Source organism: Typopeltis vanoorti, chromosome 20 (genome assembly GCF_054136105.1).
Source record: "Typopeltis vanoorti isolate ZY-2024b chromosome 20, IOZ_Tvanoo_1.0, whole genome shotgun sequence".
In the NCBI taxonomy this organism is placed as follows: Eukaryota; Metazoa; Arthropoda; class Arachnida; order Uropygi; family Thelyphonidae; genus Typopeltis; species Typopeltis vanoorti.
This window is the reverse complement of record NC_143568.1, coordinates 57,346,023-57,363,143: the sequence shown is the minus strand read 5'-3', so window position 1 is coordinate 57,363,143 and position 17,121 is coordinate 57,346,023. Positions and strand designations below refer to the sequence as shown.

At 34.9% G+C, this 17,121-nt stretch overlaps 1 protein-coding gene across 7 annotated transcripts in view; it reads left to right on the top strand.

The window, feature by feature from the left end:
* LOC150095460 (MYG1 exonuclease) overlaps window positions 1–17,121 on the top strand; it is a 160,198-nt gene that overhangs the window by 101,107 nt on the left and 41,970 nt on the right. For all 7 annotated transcript variants that reach the window (XM_090410743.1, XM_090410746.1, XM_090410744.1 and 4 more), the window contains one exon: window positions 9,332–9,454. In XM_090410743.1, coding sequence (XP_090266869.1) covers window positions 9,332–9,454 — 123 coding nt within the window. The remainder of the gene's footprint in view (window positions 1–9,331; window positions 9,455–17,121) is intronic.

The following is a 17,121-nucleotide window of genomic DNA, read 5'->3' as shown; positions in this document are numbered from 1 at the left end:
GGTGTCTGCTGTGATCTTTCCTGAAAGTCTCAATTCATAGATAGCCTCAAGCTCACTATCAGCAATGGTTGAAGAGTAGAGACTGGCTGCCTGTTGATCCTTCATAGGGATATCATAGATAAGAAGACCAAACTTTGAAAATTATATCTACAAAATAGTAGGCTATTGGCTCGAATATCTTTTTTTAATATATATATAGGAATGGCAGTGTGATTCAGACTTTTGCTGAGATTAAAGGAACTGTAAAATCCCCAGGCTTGCATAACAAGTCATTTTCTTGTAACCGACTTACAAGTCCAAAAAATTGTGGAATTTACAGACATACTAGACTACAAGCAATCCATTTTAATTATACATATTTCAAAGCAATCTAGAAATTTGACTTATCAGTAGCTTATTCTTCTTCAATAATAAATATGAAAACCTTAAAAAAATATTTTAAAACAATTTCCTACTTCTTGCAAAGTATCAAATAATAAATAGGTTGTAAATCTGCCTAATCAGCCACTTGCAGGGGATGAACTTAATCTTTTAGCTTGAGAACACAAGTATGCAGTAGTTTTAAAATGTTTCCCTTGTTGCATTCAGTATTATGTAGAAAAGCCATCTATTGTCCTTCCTATTAATATAGAAATAAACTTGCTTCGAGGTTGCAGAAGTTATCTATGGTTCTAATACACCAAAGCTTAATGTTCGTCTCTCAGAATTAAAAGTCCTCCATAGTTTAAAGAAAAACAAAAATTACCCCAATTTCAAGGTAATATTACAAATCCTAGGCTCCACTTGCATACAAGTGTAAAATGGGGTGTTCTCCTCTGAGATCATAATACCTACATTACCATTAGTAGGGACTTCACTAACAGTGAACTTAATAAGCTCAGTGAGTGCTTGACTAGATAAATGTCATCTCACTTAATCCAGATACTGTTTAAAAACTTGAACTTATTGTGAAATATTTATGCACTTTGGACAGACTGGGATGTATGATATGCATAAATTTTAGACTGAAGTTGTTGACTCAATAGAAAGTCCTACGTGCAAAATCCTAAGTTTCTTTCCAACCTTCTGACTTCCTTTAAAACTAACCATTAACTCTTTTATATATTTAAAAAAAAAAAAATATTTTAGACATTAGAACTAAATCATGAATCTAATAGTGTGGTGGGAATTTTGAAGATAAAAGTTCCAGGGTGTCATTAATATGATCACTGATAAAGTGTGATCAATGTAATGACACCCTAGAATTTCTATCTTCTAAATTCCCATCAGAAGTAAAAGTTTATGGATTCTGGATATTTTAGTCAGAATATCAACTCTAGAAACAAATAGAAGGAATTGTATTGATTCTCCATCTCTAGCCAACTTATTTAGAACATTTAGAGGAGAAAATCTCTGTCCTTAAATCTTAAACCCTCTTTATAGATCCATTATATGGATATTTTTGGCATCTAGAAGAACTTGCATCAACAGCTAGTCTTCCTACAAAAATGAATAATTTACATTATTGAATGAAAAAAAAAAAAAAGAGAATTAAAAAAAAAAAAATCATATTTCTTTCTAACTTTATAAATGAGAAATAAACGGTTCCTACCCCATTTCTGTATTCCTCAAGCATACTTTCTCCAGCCACGCATATCCATCATATATCAGCTCACCATTCAAAAATATGGTATTATCAAAACATCTTTCTTGCCAGGAAATCTCCATCAAGCAAACCTCTTCTCTCAATAATTATAAAATATATACACGTTTACACAAGAATATTATTTAATTTGCCAAATATTTCCGTCTGAATATTACAGACCATCTTCAGTGGCTACATAGGAATAGTTTTAAAAAAACAAGGTGGAATACGAACAATTGATCATACACAAATAGAACGAGCCACGTGATGTAATATCGCTAAGTATTAAAAGAGTAAACATTTTTTATCAGAGTCATGATTAAATTAAAGATATTAATTCAGAAATTCATGTAATAATCTTAAATAACACTAAACTAATATGGGGGGGGGGGAATTAATATGTTATCCTGATTAAACTTTCCCAAATTTTTGATACAGATATACAGTCATTATGATTCAAGTTAGGACGTTCAAGTAAGGCCTCCACACTTTCTTTAAATTTTCTCTCAATGGCTACAACCCAAGAAAATCATCTGCTCTTTTCCTTCCAGTTATGTAAGGAACAGATATCCTATAAATGATCTTTATAGGATATCTGTTCCTTATTCAAGGTACCTCTGAATGTGTTGCTCCTATCATAAAAAAATGTCATCATTCATCATGAACAAATCCATTAACCATATCATGTTCCTCTTATCTTCTCTAAAACATAATGATTGCTTTTGCTAATTGGGTCAAATATTTTTGTAACTGTGGCTCATCCTGCTTTGTACATACCAGCCATTCCACTGCAAAATGTGTTTCTGAATACCAATATCCTATATTGATCTAAATAAGTTATAAGCCCAGTCCTGCAGAAAGAGCATGGAAGGTTGGACTTATGACTTAATCACTTACAGATTTGAACATCTTTTCAAAAATAGTATGTTTCTGTGCCAAAAGTCTGGAAATTGTTGTTAAAAGTGTTTCTTTTTTTTTTTTTTTTTAATATGTGCATTATCGTCATATTAGTATTAAATCTTTATACTAATGAAACAAGCTTGTGCTTCAAAATTAGCACCCATTCTGCATTGCTTTTACAAGCTATCATACTCATCCAGCATACATCCAACAGCATAGAAGCAGGCTTTTTTTATCCATCGTAATCTTAAAAAAGGGAGATTAAGGTAGCCATCAAGCTATGCATCCCATTGTTCACTGTTCTCACCAAAATACTCAGGCGATTACAGTACTGAAGAGGTCATCAATGGCCAATTACTTCACTGCTTGGAGATCTAGCAGTGAATTAATGTCCACCGATATGGATTCCATCACTCATATTCCACAGCAGATCTGGCTGCCTTACATACCTTTGTACACAGGGCATGAAAAAGTTTGGAAAAATCCATTTTGTCAGTCTATATTTTTAAGACATTTGATTGAGTCTGGTATTGTAGTTGTCTTATCAATTCCTCTCTGGTCATTCAGTGCATGTCATTTTGGATGGTTTCACTCTTCTGAAATGTTTCTATCAATGCTGGTATACCTGTACCACAGGGCTTTATGCTTTTATCCACACACTCCTCTTTCTATACATTAATGATCTGTCATTAACATCAAGTCCAACTATCTGTAGTTTTGCTAATGAGAATAAGAATACAGTCCATTCCTCTTCTTTATTCATGAAACCCTGTATCTGATGATTCAACTTAGATTATTAAGATCTCTTATAATCAGTGCCTTAAACACTTATCTTGTTATTCTATGATAGTTCATAATCTAGCAAATTTCAGTGCTATCAAAATGAAATCATGTTGTATGAGAATAAACTATTATTTAGATATTGGTCAAGTGTAGGTGAATAACTATTTTAATTATCAACTAGTTTCGCCAGCTTATGCTGTTGGCTTCATCAGGGTACAATCAGGAAAGCAAAAAAAAACGAAAATTACAAGCTAAATGTTAACTGGCAATTCTATTTCAATAACAAAATAGTGCGCGTGAAACAATATGCGTGTAGCAGATATATGATTTACTTCACATGGTGTATTCCTGTAATTGGATTGTATTTTTTATATAATAAGCTATATAAAACACAATAAATTGATAAAAGACTCGACAAGTTTCGTAAGTTGTTTGACTTACATCTTCCAGGGAAAGAGGTAACTTAAAGTTAAAACACAAAGAAAAGAGAAATTATTAGTAATAGTTCATACTAAACAGTTGTGGCTGTCTGACTATTCATAAAATTAAAAATCAGAGTGCAGATTCAAAGTACTGATGAGTTACTTGTCGAAATGCATTTTGTAGTTTGCACTGAAGTTCATTTCTTGTGTGTTTATTGTTCTAATTAAAGTCTTCCAAATGTCTGGTAGGATTGAACCTTGGTTACTGTTGAGGTTATTTGTGGAACGGGCAACTGTAGCAGCTTCTTTGAAGATTCTGGAATGTTAGTTTTCTTCTATATATGGCATAAGACTTTTATTCCATTCAATAATGTGGTTGGTTGTAGAGAAGTGGGAAGAAAGGCCAGAAATATCTTGTCTGTTGTTTCTAACATAGCTGATGTGTTCCTTTTGTCTCACTTCGAAGCTTCTAGACGTCTGACCAATGTAACTTAGATCACAGGAACAAGGGATGTTATAAACTCCTGCATATTTGTAGAAAGGATTGGAATCTTTAGGTGATCTTAGAAATTTCTGGATAGTTTCAATTGGCTTGAAGGTCACTCTAATATTATGTGGTTTTAGGAGTTGAGCTATTTTTTTGGAGATGGTACCAACATATGGAATAATTATAGTAGATATATATCATCACGTTGTCTTTGTGGTATATCAGAGAAGAGAATCTTGTTAACTTCTAGGGTAGCCATTTAGGAGTAGATCGTTTGATATTTTATTTTATTCTTCTTGTAGATCATTATGGTCTGTGGTGAATTGCATAGCTCTTTTCTTTAGCATGTGAATGATGCTGAGTTTTTGGGAGATGTGGTGTGATGAGCTAAAGTTTAGATAACATCCAGTATTTGTTGGTTTTCTATAAACTGATAAGTTGGCACTGTTACTTTCTTTTTCTTAATTATGATGTCTAGGAATGGTTGTTGTCCTTTTCAAGATCTAGTGTGAATTTGATAATATGGTGGAACATATTGATTTTGTTTAGGTAATCTAATGGCTCTTCCTTTTTGTGGTTCCAAATGATAAAGATGTCATCAACAAATCTGAACCATGCCTTAGGTTTTGGATTAATTTGAGATAAGATTTTACTTTCAAGATCTTCCATAAATAAGATATTTCAAGTTCTTCCATGTTGTTTCACGCATACTATTTTGTTATTGAAATAGAATTGCCAGTTAATGTTTAGCTTGTAATTTTCGTTTTCTTTGCTTTCCTGATTGTACCCTGATGAAGCCGACAGCATAAGTTGGCGACAGTAGTTGTTAATTAAAATAATTATTCACCTACACTTGACCAATATCTAAATAATAGTTTATTCTCATTAATCCTTGTGGTCAAGAATCAACAATTTTGAATGTAATCATGTTGTATTTCAGAAGAAATATTGTGCGTCACTCTTGCTCATCTTTGATATTCTGCTCACCATCCAAGATCAAATTTTCCTCTTGAGTTGACTTTCACATCTAGCTTATCCTGATATCTCCAAACTTTGGTATCCTTCATTTTAAACATTACTGCTCGACTCTGAATTCTTAATAATTCCCAAAAGTTTGACTTTGGAATATTGTTCTCACATTTTGTGTGATGCACCTAAATTCTCCCTTAGAATGCTAGATTGTTTCCAAAGGCAGAGACCATCCATCTAATGTATTACCCTCTTTCACTGATTGCTTCCACTTGCTTTCCTATACTCTGTTTCTGCATCATCTTTTATAGATATTTCCATGGGTGCTGCCACTCCAGTCTTCTAATTAGTGCAAACATTGGTAGCAGCTGATCAGCATCCATACCTGTTGAACTCTCAACTTGTTGAGTGATTTCTCATCTCCTTCCTTCCTTCATTTTCTATACTTCATTTCTGTGGAACAAATTAACATGTTACATGCCTTGTCATCTACCATGTGGAAGTTGATTTAAAAAAAAAAATTTTTTTTTTTTTTAACAATGTAATCCATAGAGCTTCCAAATCTTAGCTGTTTTGATTGCATCGCTGTCTCAAAGTTTTGAAGTAATCAAGATTAACTGTGTGTGTGTGTGTTCGTTCCCCTACCCCCACATGATGATGAATAAGGTATGCAGCCTTATATATTTGAATAAGAGTTGACCAGTTTCCCTTCACACTCTGATATTACATTCTCCTGTTAACTCAGCTGCAACTGATACACATGCTACATAACCCATGTTTTGAACTGTCAATTAGTCTTCTATCTCTTGTAACAAAGATGGAATATGTTAGTGTTGAGTAAATATGATGATGGTATTGAGTAAATTCTGTTTTTCTGTACAGCCATCATAATACGAATCTGAATATAGCTAATAAATATCTTCCATTCACTAGGATCCAATGGGAAATTAATTTGGTTTTCGTTCTTTAAATGTATTGATACATGCATAGTTTGATTCAGTATATGTTTTCAAGATGTCCATTGAACAATCAAGTCAGAAGCTCTGTTTCTTATCTCATTCCTTTAAAGCATGTGTCTTTACCTCTTACCCAGAATACTTAATATATGAAACACATCCATTTCATTTCCTCATTTACCTCCACATATCAAAAGATCTCTCTGTAACATTCCTTTCTCACAGTGATTTCACTTCTGTAGTACTTTCTAGTGGTGTTTTGTTCTTGTGTATTTGGCTGGATAGGGGATACTATGTAGTATTTTATCTATTTTGCAGGAGCTGTAGCCATTGGCCAAGAGAGCATGGCAAAGATAGTTGAGCTCTGTGGAGAAGAGCTGTATTATTATTAGAACAGATAGCCCTGGCTCCATGTCTAAGTCATCATCATCATGCATATCAAGGATTTAGGCCTAACGTGGCCTGTTCTGACCTTAGAAGTCATCATTGAATCATTTAAGAGGACGTCCTGGTTTTCTTTTTCCTAATGGCTTGTACTTTAAGGTTTGTTTTGGTAATCTTTCTATTTTCATTCTTTGAACGTGTTCCATCCATTTATGTTTATATTTTTTAATTTTTTCTATTACTGATTCTTGGTTTAATTCTTTCATAATTTCTTCGTTTCTTTTGTGATCAAATAGAGTATACCGTGCAGTTTTTCTCATAAACTTCATTTCTGCTGTTATTGATCTTCTTTGTTTGTCTTCTTGTTTTATTGTCCAGATTTCACTTCCATACAATAAGACTGGTAGGGGCTAATGTATTGTATACCTTTAGTCTTGTTTGTTTTTGAACTAGGTTTGGTTTAAATATAGAGTTAATTACACTTGTTATTTTTAAATATTTTACAATTTTTATGTTTATATCTTTTTCTTTTTCATATATTGATCATACATCCTAGGTAGTTAAATGAATTTACCTGTTCTAAGATCTTGTTATCTATTACTGTCTTAGTTCTTGCTGGATCTTGTCCTTTAAAGACCATAGTTTTTGATTTTTTTCTGTTGATATTATCATACCATAATCTTTGGCTATCTCATTTAGATCTAAAATAGCTTTCTGGAAGTTATCTTCAGAATTTTTAATTATTATTTGGTCGTGGACAAAAAGGAGAGTGTTTAAGTTCACAGTAGGAGAAAGTTTAATACCTTGATGGAAATTTTTATTCCATTTTATTATTATTTCATTTAGGTAAACATTACAAAGAGTTGCTGAGAGGGGCCATCCCTGTCGGATCTCTTGGTTTATCTCTCTTGTGTATGATAGCTCATGATTTAATCTTATTTGTATTTGATTATTTTCATATATAGATAGCTTTAGGATATTATTTGGTATTTGTCTTTCATTTAATATGTTGAATAAAATGCTTCTTTTAACTTTGTCAAATGCTTTTTCAAAGTCAATAAATGTCCATGTCTAAGTGTTTTGAGAATTCCATACTGTTGAACTGTGGATGATGACAATGTGATTGTTTATGTAGATATCTTCCAGTGTGTTGGCTGTTGGGTCCTATGTGCAAAACACTTTGGATTGTAACTTGCCTTAACAGCCAACATTCCAAAGTTCATTTTACATTAGAAAAATAATCAAGTTGTTTTCCTTTTGTTGACACATTAATCATTCACCTTTCATGCTGATGTTAAAATTTGATGAAATGATGTGCTATTAAGCATTCTTCATTGTAAAACCTTTCAATAGTGGAAAGTAACGTTTTTAACTGTAATTAAATACTTTTCTTATTAATGATACTCACCTTTGCAAATATGAATCATTTACGATTCTTGAAATATATATATATATTGGTTGGCAAATAAGTTCGTTCGGTTTATGCATTAGTACAAGTTTACGCCGCTTCACCTGTTGCGCTACCGCGCAGCGTTATTGTGCAGTTGAAAGGTGATATTTCACATAACTTTTCAGTGAATTTTCGTTCGGCCTACTTCAATTGCGCGCGTGTGTAACATATTTTTAGAAATGGAAGAAAATAACGTACATTACCAGCATATTTTGCTTTTTTTTTTTATTTCAAAAAAGGCAAATGAGCTGCGGAGGCCCATAAAAAAAATATGCAGCGTATATGGGGATGGTGCCTTAACAGAACACGCATGCCAAAAGTGGTTTGCCAAATTCTGTTCTGGAGATTTCAACGTCACTGATGTGGCGGTCACCCAACTGAGGTTGATTTGAGTGTTGTGAAGGATATCGTCGACAAAATTCCATCACAAACAGTGTGGGAGATTGCTGCGGTACTGAACATATTCCATACAAGCTGGGATATGTTTCAAAACTCAATGTTTGGGTGCCGCATGAATTGACTGAGGCCAATATGACTGCTCGCATATCCATCTGTGATTTGCTGCGACTTCACCAAGAAAACGACCCATTTTTGAAGCGGATGATTACGGGAGATGAAAAATGGGTCATGTGCGATAACGTGGTACGTAAAAAATCAAGAGAGAACCGCCGCAAACAACCTCAAAAGCGGGATATTGCACCCAAAGAAGATCATGTTCTCTATGTGGTGGGATTATAAAGGTGTTGTCCACTATGAGGTGTTACTGTCAGGCAGAATGATTGATTCAACTGTCTATTGCTCACAGTTAACGCGACTGGCCCATGCAATTCGCACAAAACATCCTGCAATGGCAAATCGGAAAGGAGTTGTCTTTCACTATGACACACATCGTTAACAACCCGGAGTAAATTGTTACATCTTGGCTGGGATGTTTTGCCGCATCCTCCGTATTCACTGGACCTGGAACCTTCCGATTACCACTTATTCTGATCGTTGCAGAATTCTCTGAACAGGATAACCTTCGCTAATGAGGAGGCTGTCAAAAGACACCTGGATCAGGTGATGGAATCGGATGAGGTTTAAGGGTGAAAAACCTCAGTAGTTTTATGAACGCGCATAATGAAGTTGGTGGACAGATGGCAAGAGATCATTGATAAAGAGGATCAATATATAACTGACTAGTATGTATTATATATATTAAATAAAATTTGTTTCATTCCACTCTGAAAAACCAAATGAACTTATTTTTCAACCCAATATAACTGTTTGGCTATAATTAATTTGTTTCTTACAGTATCTTATGTGTTTGAATAGTTGCTTGTCATGACTTGAGACTTTTGATAATTTATTTTACAGCCAGGATTTTATAAAGCATTCAAGTTAGCTGGAGCAGAATTTACAGAAAGAGTTTTGTTTTATGGTAATATCTGGTGGCCTGCTAGAGAATTAGTAGAAAGAGCTCTAATGGAAAGAAATGAGGTTAGTATTTTACTTCAGGTAAGATGTTTCACCTGAATATTTTCAGTATACAAAGTTAGATGTAGTAAGTTTTGAAATAACTCTTATCCATATTTTACTACAGCGTAAGCAAACATTAAAAGTTTGTGCATGAAGTAGATTCATGATTAGTGTTTTACATACCGCGGACAGTTTCAAAAAAATACATCATGTTGGGTGATGCATTTTTTTTTTTTTTTAAAATACATCAAACTTCTTTTCTTCACAAACTAAAACTTTATGAGGAATTAGAATTCAAAATACATGAATTACTGGTAGCACACTAATAAATAGTTCTGCTTTCTTTGTAGAGCTGTTAAGTCAGTGTGTTCATTTTTATAGATGCATGCTTAAAACATGTCTAAGAGATTTATTGCATCGTTTCAAAGATATTCTCACAGTTTCTGATCTAAAAATATGTAAACTTCCAGGGTGTCAACAGATGTTACATTTCCATGGTGTGTCAAGAAGGGATGTAATAGTCACTGACTTTGATGCTTGACTGCAGCAGTAGTATTAACTGTTCTTCATATTAGCTATGTGAAGTATGTTGAATAATACACAGGGTGCTTAAGAGTCAAAGCTCTATAACTGAGAAGAGACCTCCACATAGCCTTTAAAGGAATGCGGGGAACCGACCAGGGCTTCTGACATAATGTCCAATCCTCACCTTCTCGTGGTGCACCCTGTTGGGTATCTACTTGGATACTGAATGAACGAGTATGGGCTGGCAATTTGGGATTTTGCTGACCAAATTATATTCTTATTGGTTAAACCAAAATAAAAAAGGATGGTACGACATGAAAAAATTTCATGCCAGCTGGGGCATCACCCGGTTAAACAAGGTCCCCATTGTTTTCGCCAGGGAACCAGGGCAAACAGCGAAAAGTCAGCCACTGGAACGAATCTGAAAATAAACCCCAACTCAACATCACCAGAGTTAAAGATCAGTACTATCAACATAAGACTGAATGGCAAAGAAATGGAGCTAGTTGAGGAATTAGATAAGTACCAGATCGACATAATAGGGGTGACTGAAACAAAAAAGACAAAAACTGGTGAGATCTTTCTGAGCAATAAATACAAAATGTTATATTCAGGCAATGACAATCAAGGAAAAGAAGGAGTAGCCATAGTATTCAACACAAAATATGAGGCTAATCTTCTTGAATGGCAGTCAGTCTCAAGTAGAGTAATGTGGGCAAATATGAGAATGGGGAACTGGACAATGAGACTTATTTGTGTCTGTGGTCCCACAGAAGGTTCTACTAAAGTAGAAGTGGAGGAATTTTTTGAGGCTTTAGAAAAAGCAACTGACACAATGAAAAAGGAAAAGTTGGTCCTTGTTGGGGTTCTAAATAGCCGAGTAGGAAATGATTGTGAGACACAAAAATATTTTGGGAAAATTTGGAGAAAAGAGCAAAGCTAATAATAATGGCAAATATCTGTTGAATTTCTGCTCAGGACATGGACTGGTTAATTTCTAACACCATGTTCCAACATAAAAATGTGCACAAATTCACATGGAGAGAAGAAGCAAGGAATAAGAAAAGTCTCATTGACTATGTTATTGTCGATAGTGATGTTTTCTCTCTGGCGCAGGATTTGAAATTGGAAGTGATCACTATTTAGTCTTGAGCAGAATAAAATTGAATTTAATATTGAAGAGAAGTACATGTAAGAAAGTTTTAAAGCGAATAAAAGTTGAGCAGCTCTCAGATGTGAACTGTAGACTAAAATACACAAAGATTATTGAAGAAAAAATTGAGAGAGTTTGAGAACAGGAATCAAACCTTGGAGATTCAGTGGCAAACTCTGAAGAAAACATTGATTGATTCTGCCAGAGAGGCAGGTGGTGAGGTTGTCTGCAAGGATAAAAAAAATCAGAACTCCCTGGTGGACACAGGAAGTTAAAGAGGCAGTGAAGGAAAAGAAGAAAGCATATCAAAAGTTCCTGGCAAATAAGTCAGCTTGTGCTCTTAGAGAATACAGAGACAAATGCAAGAATGCTAAACACTGTAAAACTAGCTAAACAAAAGTCATCGGAGGACTTTGGCAAAAATATAGAAAATAAATATCAAGAAGGCGGGAAAATATTCTGGAGGTTGTTGAAAAAGCTTAGGAATGGAGGAAAGAGTGCTGTAAAAGGAGTTAGAGATGATAACAGCGACATGAAAATGGGAGAAAAAAGATATCCTTGAAGTATGGAGTAATTACTTTGAAAAACTGCTTAAATGAAACAAGCAGTGATGATAGCACAGTGGTAAAAAACACTGACCAGGCATGCAGTCAGGAATACATATCCATACTTGAAGTTGAAAAAGCCATCAAAGGCTTGAAATGTGGAAAGGCAGCAGAAGTAGATGATATTCGACCAGAAATGCTGAAGTATGGTGGTATAAGAGTCTTACAGTGGCTGAACTGCATAGTTCAGAAAGCCTGGACAGAGGGACTAATTCCTGATGATTGGAGTAGAGCTCTCATAGTACCCATATATAAAAAGGGAAATAAAACTGAATGTGAGAATTACAGATGTATTTCCCTACTGAGTGTTCCTGGTAAGATCTACAAGTATACTTGAGAAACGATTGAGAAGAATTGTGGAAGAAAAGCTTGTTGAAGAACAAGCTGGATTCATGCCAAATAGAGGCTGTCAGGATCAGATCTTCACTTTACGACAAATAGTCGAGAAAGCATGGGAATATAACAAAGATCTGTATTTAAGTTTTGTCGATCTGGAATAGGCATATGACAAGGTGCCAAGAGAGAAGCTATTCAGTACGCTACAGTTATATGGTGTCAATGGGGCATTATATCAAGCAATACTTAGTCTTTATTTAAGTTGTAAGCCAGCAGTTAGAATTGAAGTAAGTACAGCAAGATGATTTAATGTTAAATCTGGTATGAGACAAGGATGTACATTATCCCCTCTGTTATTCATTATCTATATGGATCACATTATGAAGGAAAGTGGTATTAAACATGATATCAAAATTGGAGATGTTAATGCCAGCTCTTTTGCTTTATGCGGATGATGTTATACTTTTAAATAAATCCGCTACAAGGCCGCAAGGTTCTCTGACTAAATTGAATAGCTGTTGTAATAGATATGGTATGAAGGTCAGCAATAAAAAGACAAAGACAATGAAAATAGGCAGAATCATTGAAAATGTCAACTGTGTTGTGAATGGAGAACCTGTGGAACAAGTGAAACATTTCAGCTACTTAGGCACGATTTTTACTGAAGATGGTAAATTAAATATAGAAATAGACAACAGAATCAGCATAAGCTGGTATGGTAGGAAGTCAATTGAATAAATTCATATGGAATAAGAGAAATTAGTCGGAACACTAAATTAGCTGTATACAAGACAGTGTTCAAACCAGTTATAACTTATGGATCTGAGAGCTGGGTCAGAAGTAAAACACTTGACCAAAGACTAGAGATTGCAGATATGAGAGTCCTGAGAAAGATTATAGGTATGAACAGATGGCATCAATGGCAATATCATATTAAAAATGAGGATATTAAGAACGAACTTGACATTGTCAACATCCAGGAATGTGTTAGCAGAGCTAATCTCAGGTGGTATGGTCACTTAAACAGAATGGGCGAAGAAAGATTAGCAAAACAAGTCTTCTCTGCGAGGTTGGCAGCAGAACAACCCAGAGGAAGACCAAGATATAGGTGGATTGATACGGTACAAAGTGCCTTAGACGATAGAAATATAAGATCTGATAATGTTGGAGTCTTGTCAAGTAACAGACTGATTTGGAGGAAAATTGTAGATAGGAAGTTAGTATTGATGTAATTTTTTTCATAGTACTATCATATCCTGTACACCCTTGAGGGTACATGGCAGGAATTTGATGATGAATAATACACACGTCTGATGTGTAGTGGAAAGATACAGCTGAGAAAAAATAATCAAAATTGGTCATTGAACAATTATGGGGCACAATATTATGCAAGGCACAAATTATTTGGTGTCTGCACTTAAATCTATGTGAATATCTAGTGATATTTTTGTTTTGGGGAGAGTCTCCATAGATCAGCGGGTCTTAACCTTATTTTAGTGATCAGCACCCCTTTGAATCTAAAAATAAGTTCTCACACCCCTTGAAAAATGTGTTTCTATTTCTTTATTTAGGAAATTACATCTATTGCATGATAATTTATTTATTGAAAAATAAACACATACATTTACATATACATACAAAACAATATCTCAATTTTTAATGGCTATGTTGTTGTTTATTCATAATAATACTTTTGAAGTGAGGCTAATTTTTTTAAAGAACGACGCATAAGTCATCACTTGCATTTAAGCGATTTCTGGCTTTTGTTTTTATGTGCAGAAGTGATGAAAATCCTATTTCATACAGGTAGGTGGTGACAAATGGTAAAAGTGTCTGCAATGATGCTTTTGGCAGCTGTGGATAAGGTTCTAACTGTGTATACCAGAATTGTTCTAAGTCTAGTTTTTCAAATTCCATTTGAATACGTGCATTGGCTCGTATTTTAATAAGATCATATTTTATTAAATAGCTGTCGTCCATCGAATCTGGGTCAAAATTTAGAAACTTCTCTCGCACCCCAGGGGTGCACACACATCCCAGGTTAAGAACCACTGGTATAGATGAAGCCCTTTGGTCAGAGAGACCTGGGTTCAATTCCCATCCGTGAAGTGAGGCACCTTTATCTGGTCTCTTTCAATGAAAGATGAGATAGCTGGCCTCATATCAAGGTATGGGGCTTTTTCCCACCTGAAAACTCAGGCTTTTTGTCCTCCAGAACAGCAAAACCAGCCCTGTGAACACACTATGATCCAGCCATAGGCTTGTTTCATCAGCTATATGCTGGTCCTGAGTCTGGATAAAAATGGGGGGGGGGGGTGAGATTGAGATGATGCCGTACTTCCTTGTAAAAGGGACCTCACGAGCATTGTCTCATCATATGCTAAATAAATAAATGTTTTGGGATCATACCATAGTTTTATTATATACAAAAACATTGGTGGGGGAGGGGAATAACCACGGTCTTTGCAGTCAACATTGTTATGAGAACATGCATACAAATTATCAGTCAATTCTTTGAATTGACACTTATTTTATATATGGGTGCTGAACAGTACAATTGATGTATTGGATGGTTTCCACTCTTATATTCTTCCATTTCAGTCATCAAAAAGAAATCAAACATTATACAGAAAACCACAATTGTCATTCCTTTCATAATATAATCATACTTTTTTTTAAAATCATGTGCAAAAGAAGGAGTGCTTAAGGGTCAAAGCTGTATAACTGAGAGAAGACCTCTACATAGCCTTTGAAGAAATGAGGAGAACCGACCAGGGCTTAAGACCTAATGTCCTATCCTCACTATCTCGTGGTGCACCATGTTAGGTATCTACCAGGATACTGAACAAACAAGGATGTGCTGACAATTTGGAATTTAGCTGACCAAAATGTATTCTTATTGGTTAAACTACAATACACAATGATGGTACAACATAACAGAATTTCATGCCGGCTGAGGTGTCACCCGGTTAAACATGCCCCCCCCCCCCATTGTTTTCGCCAGGGATCCAGAGCGAACAGCAAAAAGTCAGCTACTGGAACAAATCCTAAAACATATTACAACTCAACATCACCAGAGTTCAAGATTGGTACTATCAACATAAGAAGCCTGAATGGCAAAGAAATGAAGCTAAGAGGGATTGAATAAATACCAGGTCGACAATAGGGATGACTAAAACAAAAAAGCAAAAACTAGTGAGATCTTTCTGAGCAATAAATACAAAAAGTTATACTCAGACTATGAAAATCAAGGAAAAGAAGGAGTAGCTGATAGTATTCAGCACTAAATACGGGGCTAATCTTCTTGAATGGCAGGCAATTTCAAGTAGAATCATGTGGTAAAATATCAGAATGGAGAACTGGACAATGAGACTAATTTGTGTCTATGGTCCCACAGAAGGTTCTACTAAAGTAGAAGTGGAGGAATTTTTTGAGGCTTTAGAGAAAGCAACTGACACAATGAAAAATGAAAAGTTGATCCTTGTTGGGGATCTAAATAGCAGAATAGGAAATTAAACAAACATACAAAACATACAAAAATTTTGGGAAAATTTGGAGAAAAGAGCAAAGCTAATAATAATGGCAAATACGTGTTGGATTTCTACTCAGGACATGGACTGGTTATTACTGACACAATGTTCCAACATAAAAATGTTCACAAATTCACATGGAGAGAAGAGACAAGGAATAAGAAAAATCTTATTGAGTATGTTATTGTTGATAGTGATGTTTTCTCCCTGGTGCAGGACACGAGAGCATACAGAGGATTTCAAATTGGAAGTGATCACCATTTAGTCTTGAGCAGGATAAAATTGAATTTCATATTGAAAAGAAGTACATGTAAGAAAGTTTTAAAGCGAGTAAAAGTTGAGCAGCTCTCAGATGTGAATTGTAGACTAAAATACACAAACATTATTGAAATAAAAATGAAAGAGTTTGAGAACAGGAACCAAACTTTGAGATTCAGTGGCAAGCCGTGAAGAAAACATCGATTCAGCCAGAGAGGCATGTGGTGAGGTCTGCAAGGATAGAAAAATCGGAACTCCCTGGTGGACACAGGAAGTTAGAGGGCAGTGAAGGAAAAGAAGAAAACATATTAAAAGTTCCTGGCAAGTAAGTCAGCTTGTGCTCTTAGAGAATACAGAGACGAATGTAAGAAAGCTAAATCACGTGTAAAACTAGCTAAACAAAAGTCATGAGAACACTTTGATAAGAACATAGAAAATAAATATCAAGAAGGTGGCAAGATATTCTGGAGGTTGTTGAAGAAGCCCAGAAATGGAGGAAAGAGTGCTGTAAAAGGAATTAGAGATGACAAAGGCGACATGAAAGCTGGTGAAAAAGATATCCTTGATGTATTTACTCCATACATCAAGGATATCTTTTTCACCATTATCTTCGAAAAATTGCTAAATGAAATGAGCAGTGATGGCAGCACATTACTAAAAAAACACTCAGCAGACATGCAATCAGGAATATATATATCCATACTTGAAGTAGAAAAAGATTGACATGTGGAAAGGTAGTTGGAGTAGATGATATTCAACGAGAAATGCTCAAGTATTGAGGTCTTACAGTGGCTGCACTGCATAGTTCAGAAAGCCTGGATAGAAGGACGAATTCTGGATGATTGGAGTAGAGATCACATAATATCCATATATAAAATGGTAAATAAAACTGAATGTGAAAAATTACAGGGGTATTTCTCTAATGAGTGTTCCTGGTAAGATTTACACAAGTATACTTGAGAAATGGTTGAGAAGGATTTTGGAAAAGAAGAGAAGCTTGGTGAAAAACAAGCTGGATTCAGGCCAGATACAAGCTGTCAGAATCAGATTTCCACTTTACGACAAATAGTTGAGAAATCATGGGAATATAACAAAGATCTGTATTTAAGTTTTGTAGATCTGGAAAAGGCATATGACCAGGTGCCAAGAGAGAAGCTATTCAAAACGCTACAGTTATATAGTGTCAATGGGTCATTATATCGAGCAATACTTTACATCTTCCTGTACAACTCTTTATTTGAGTTGTACAGGAAGATGGTTTAATGTAAAATCTGGTGTCAG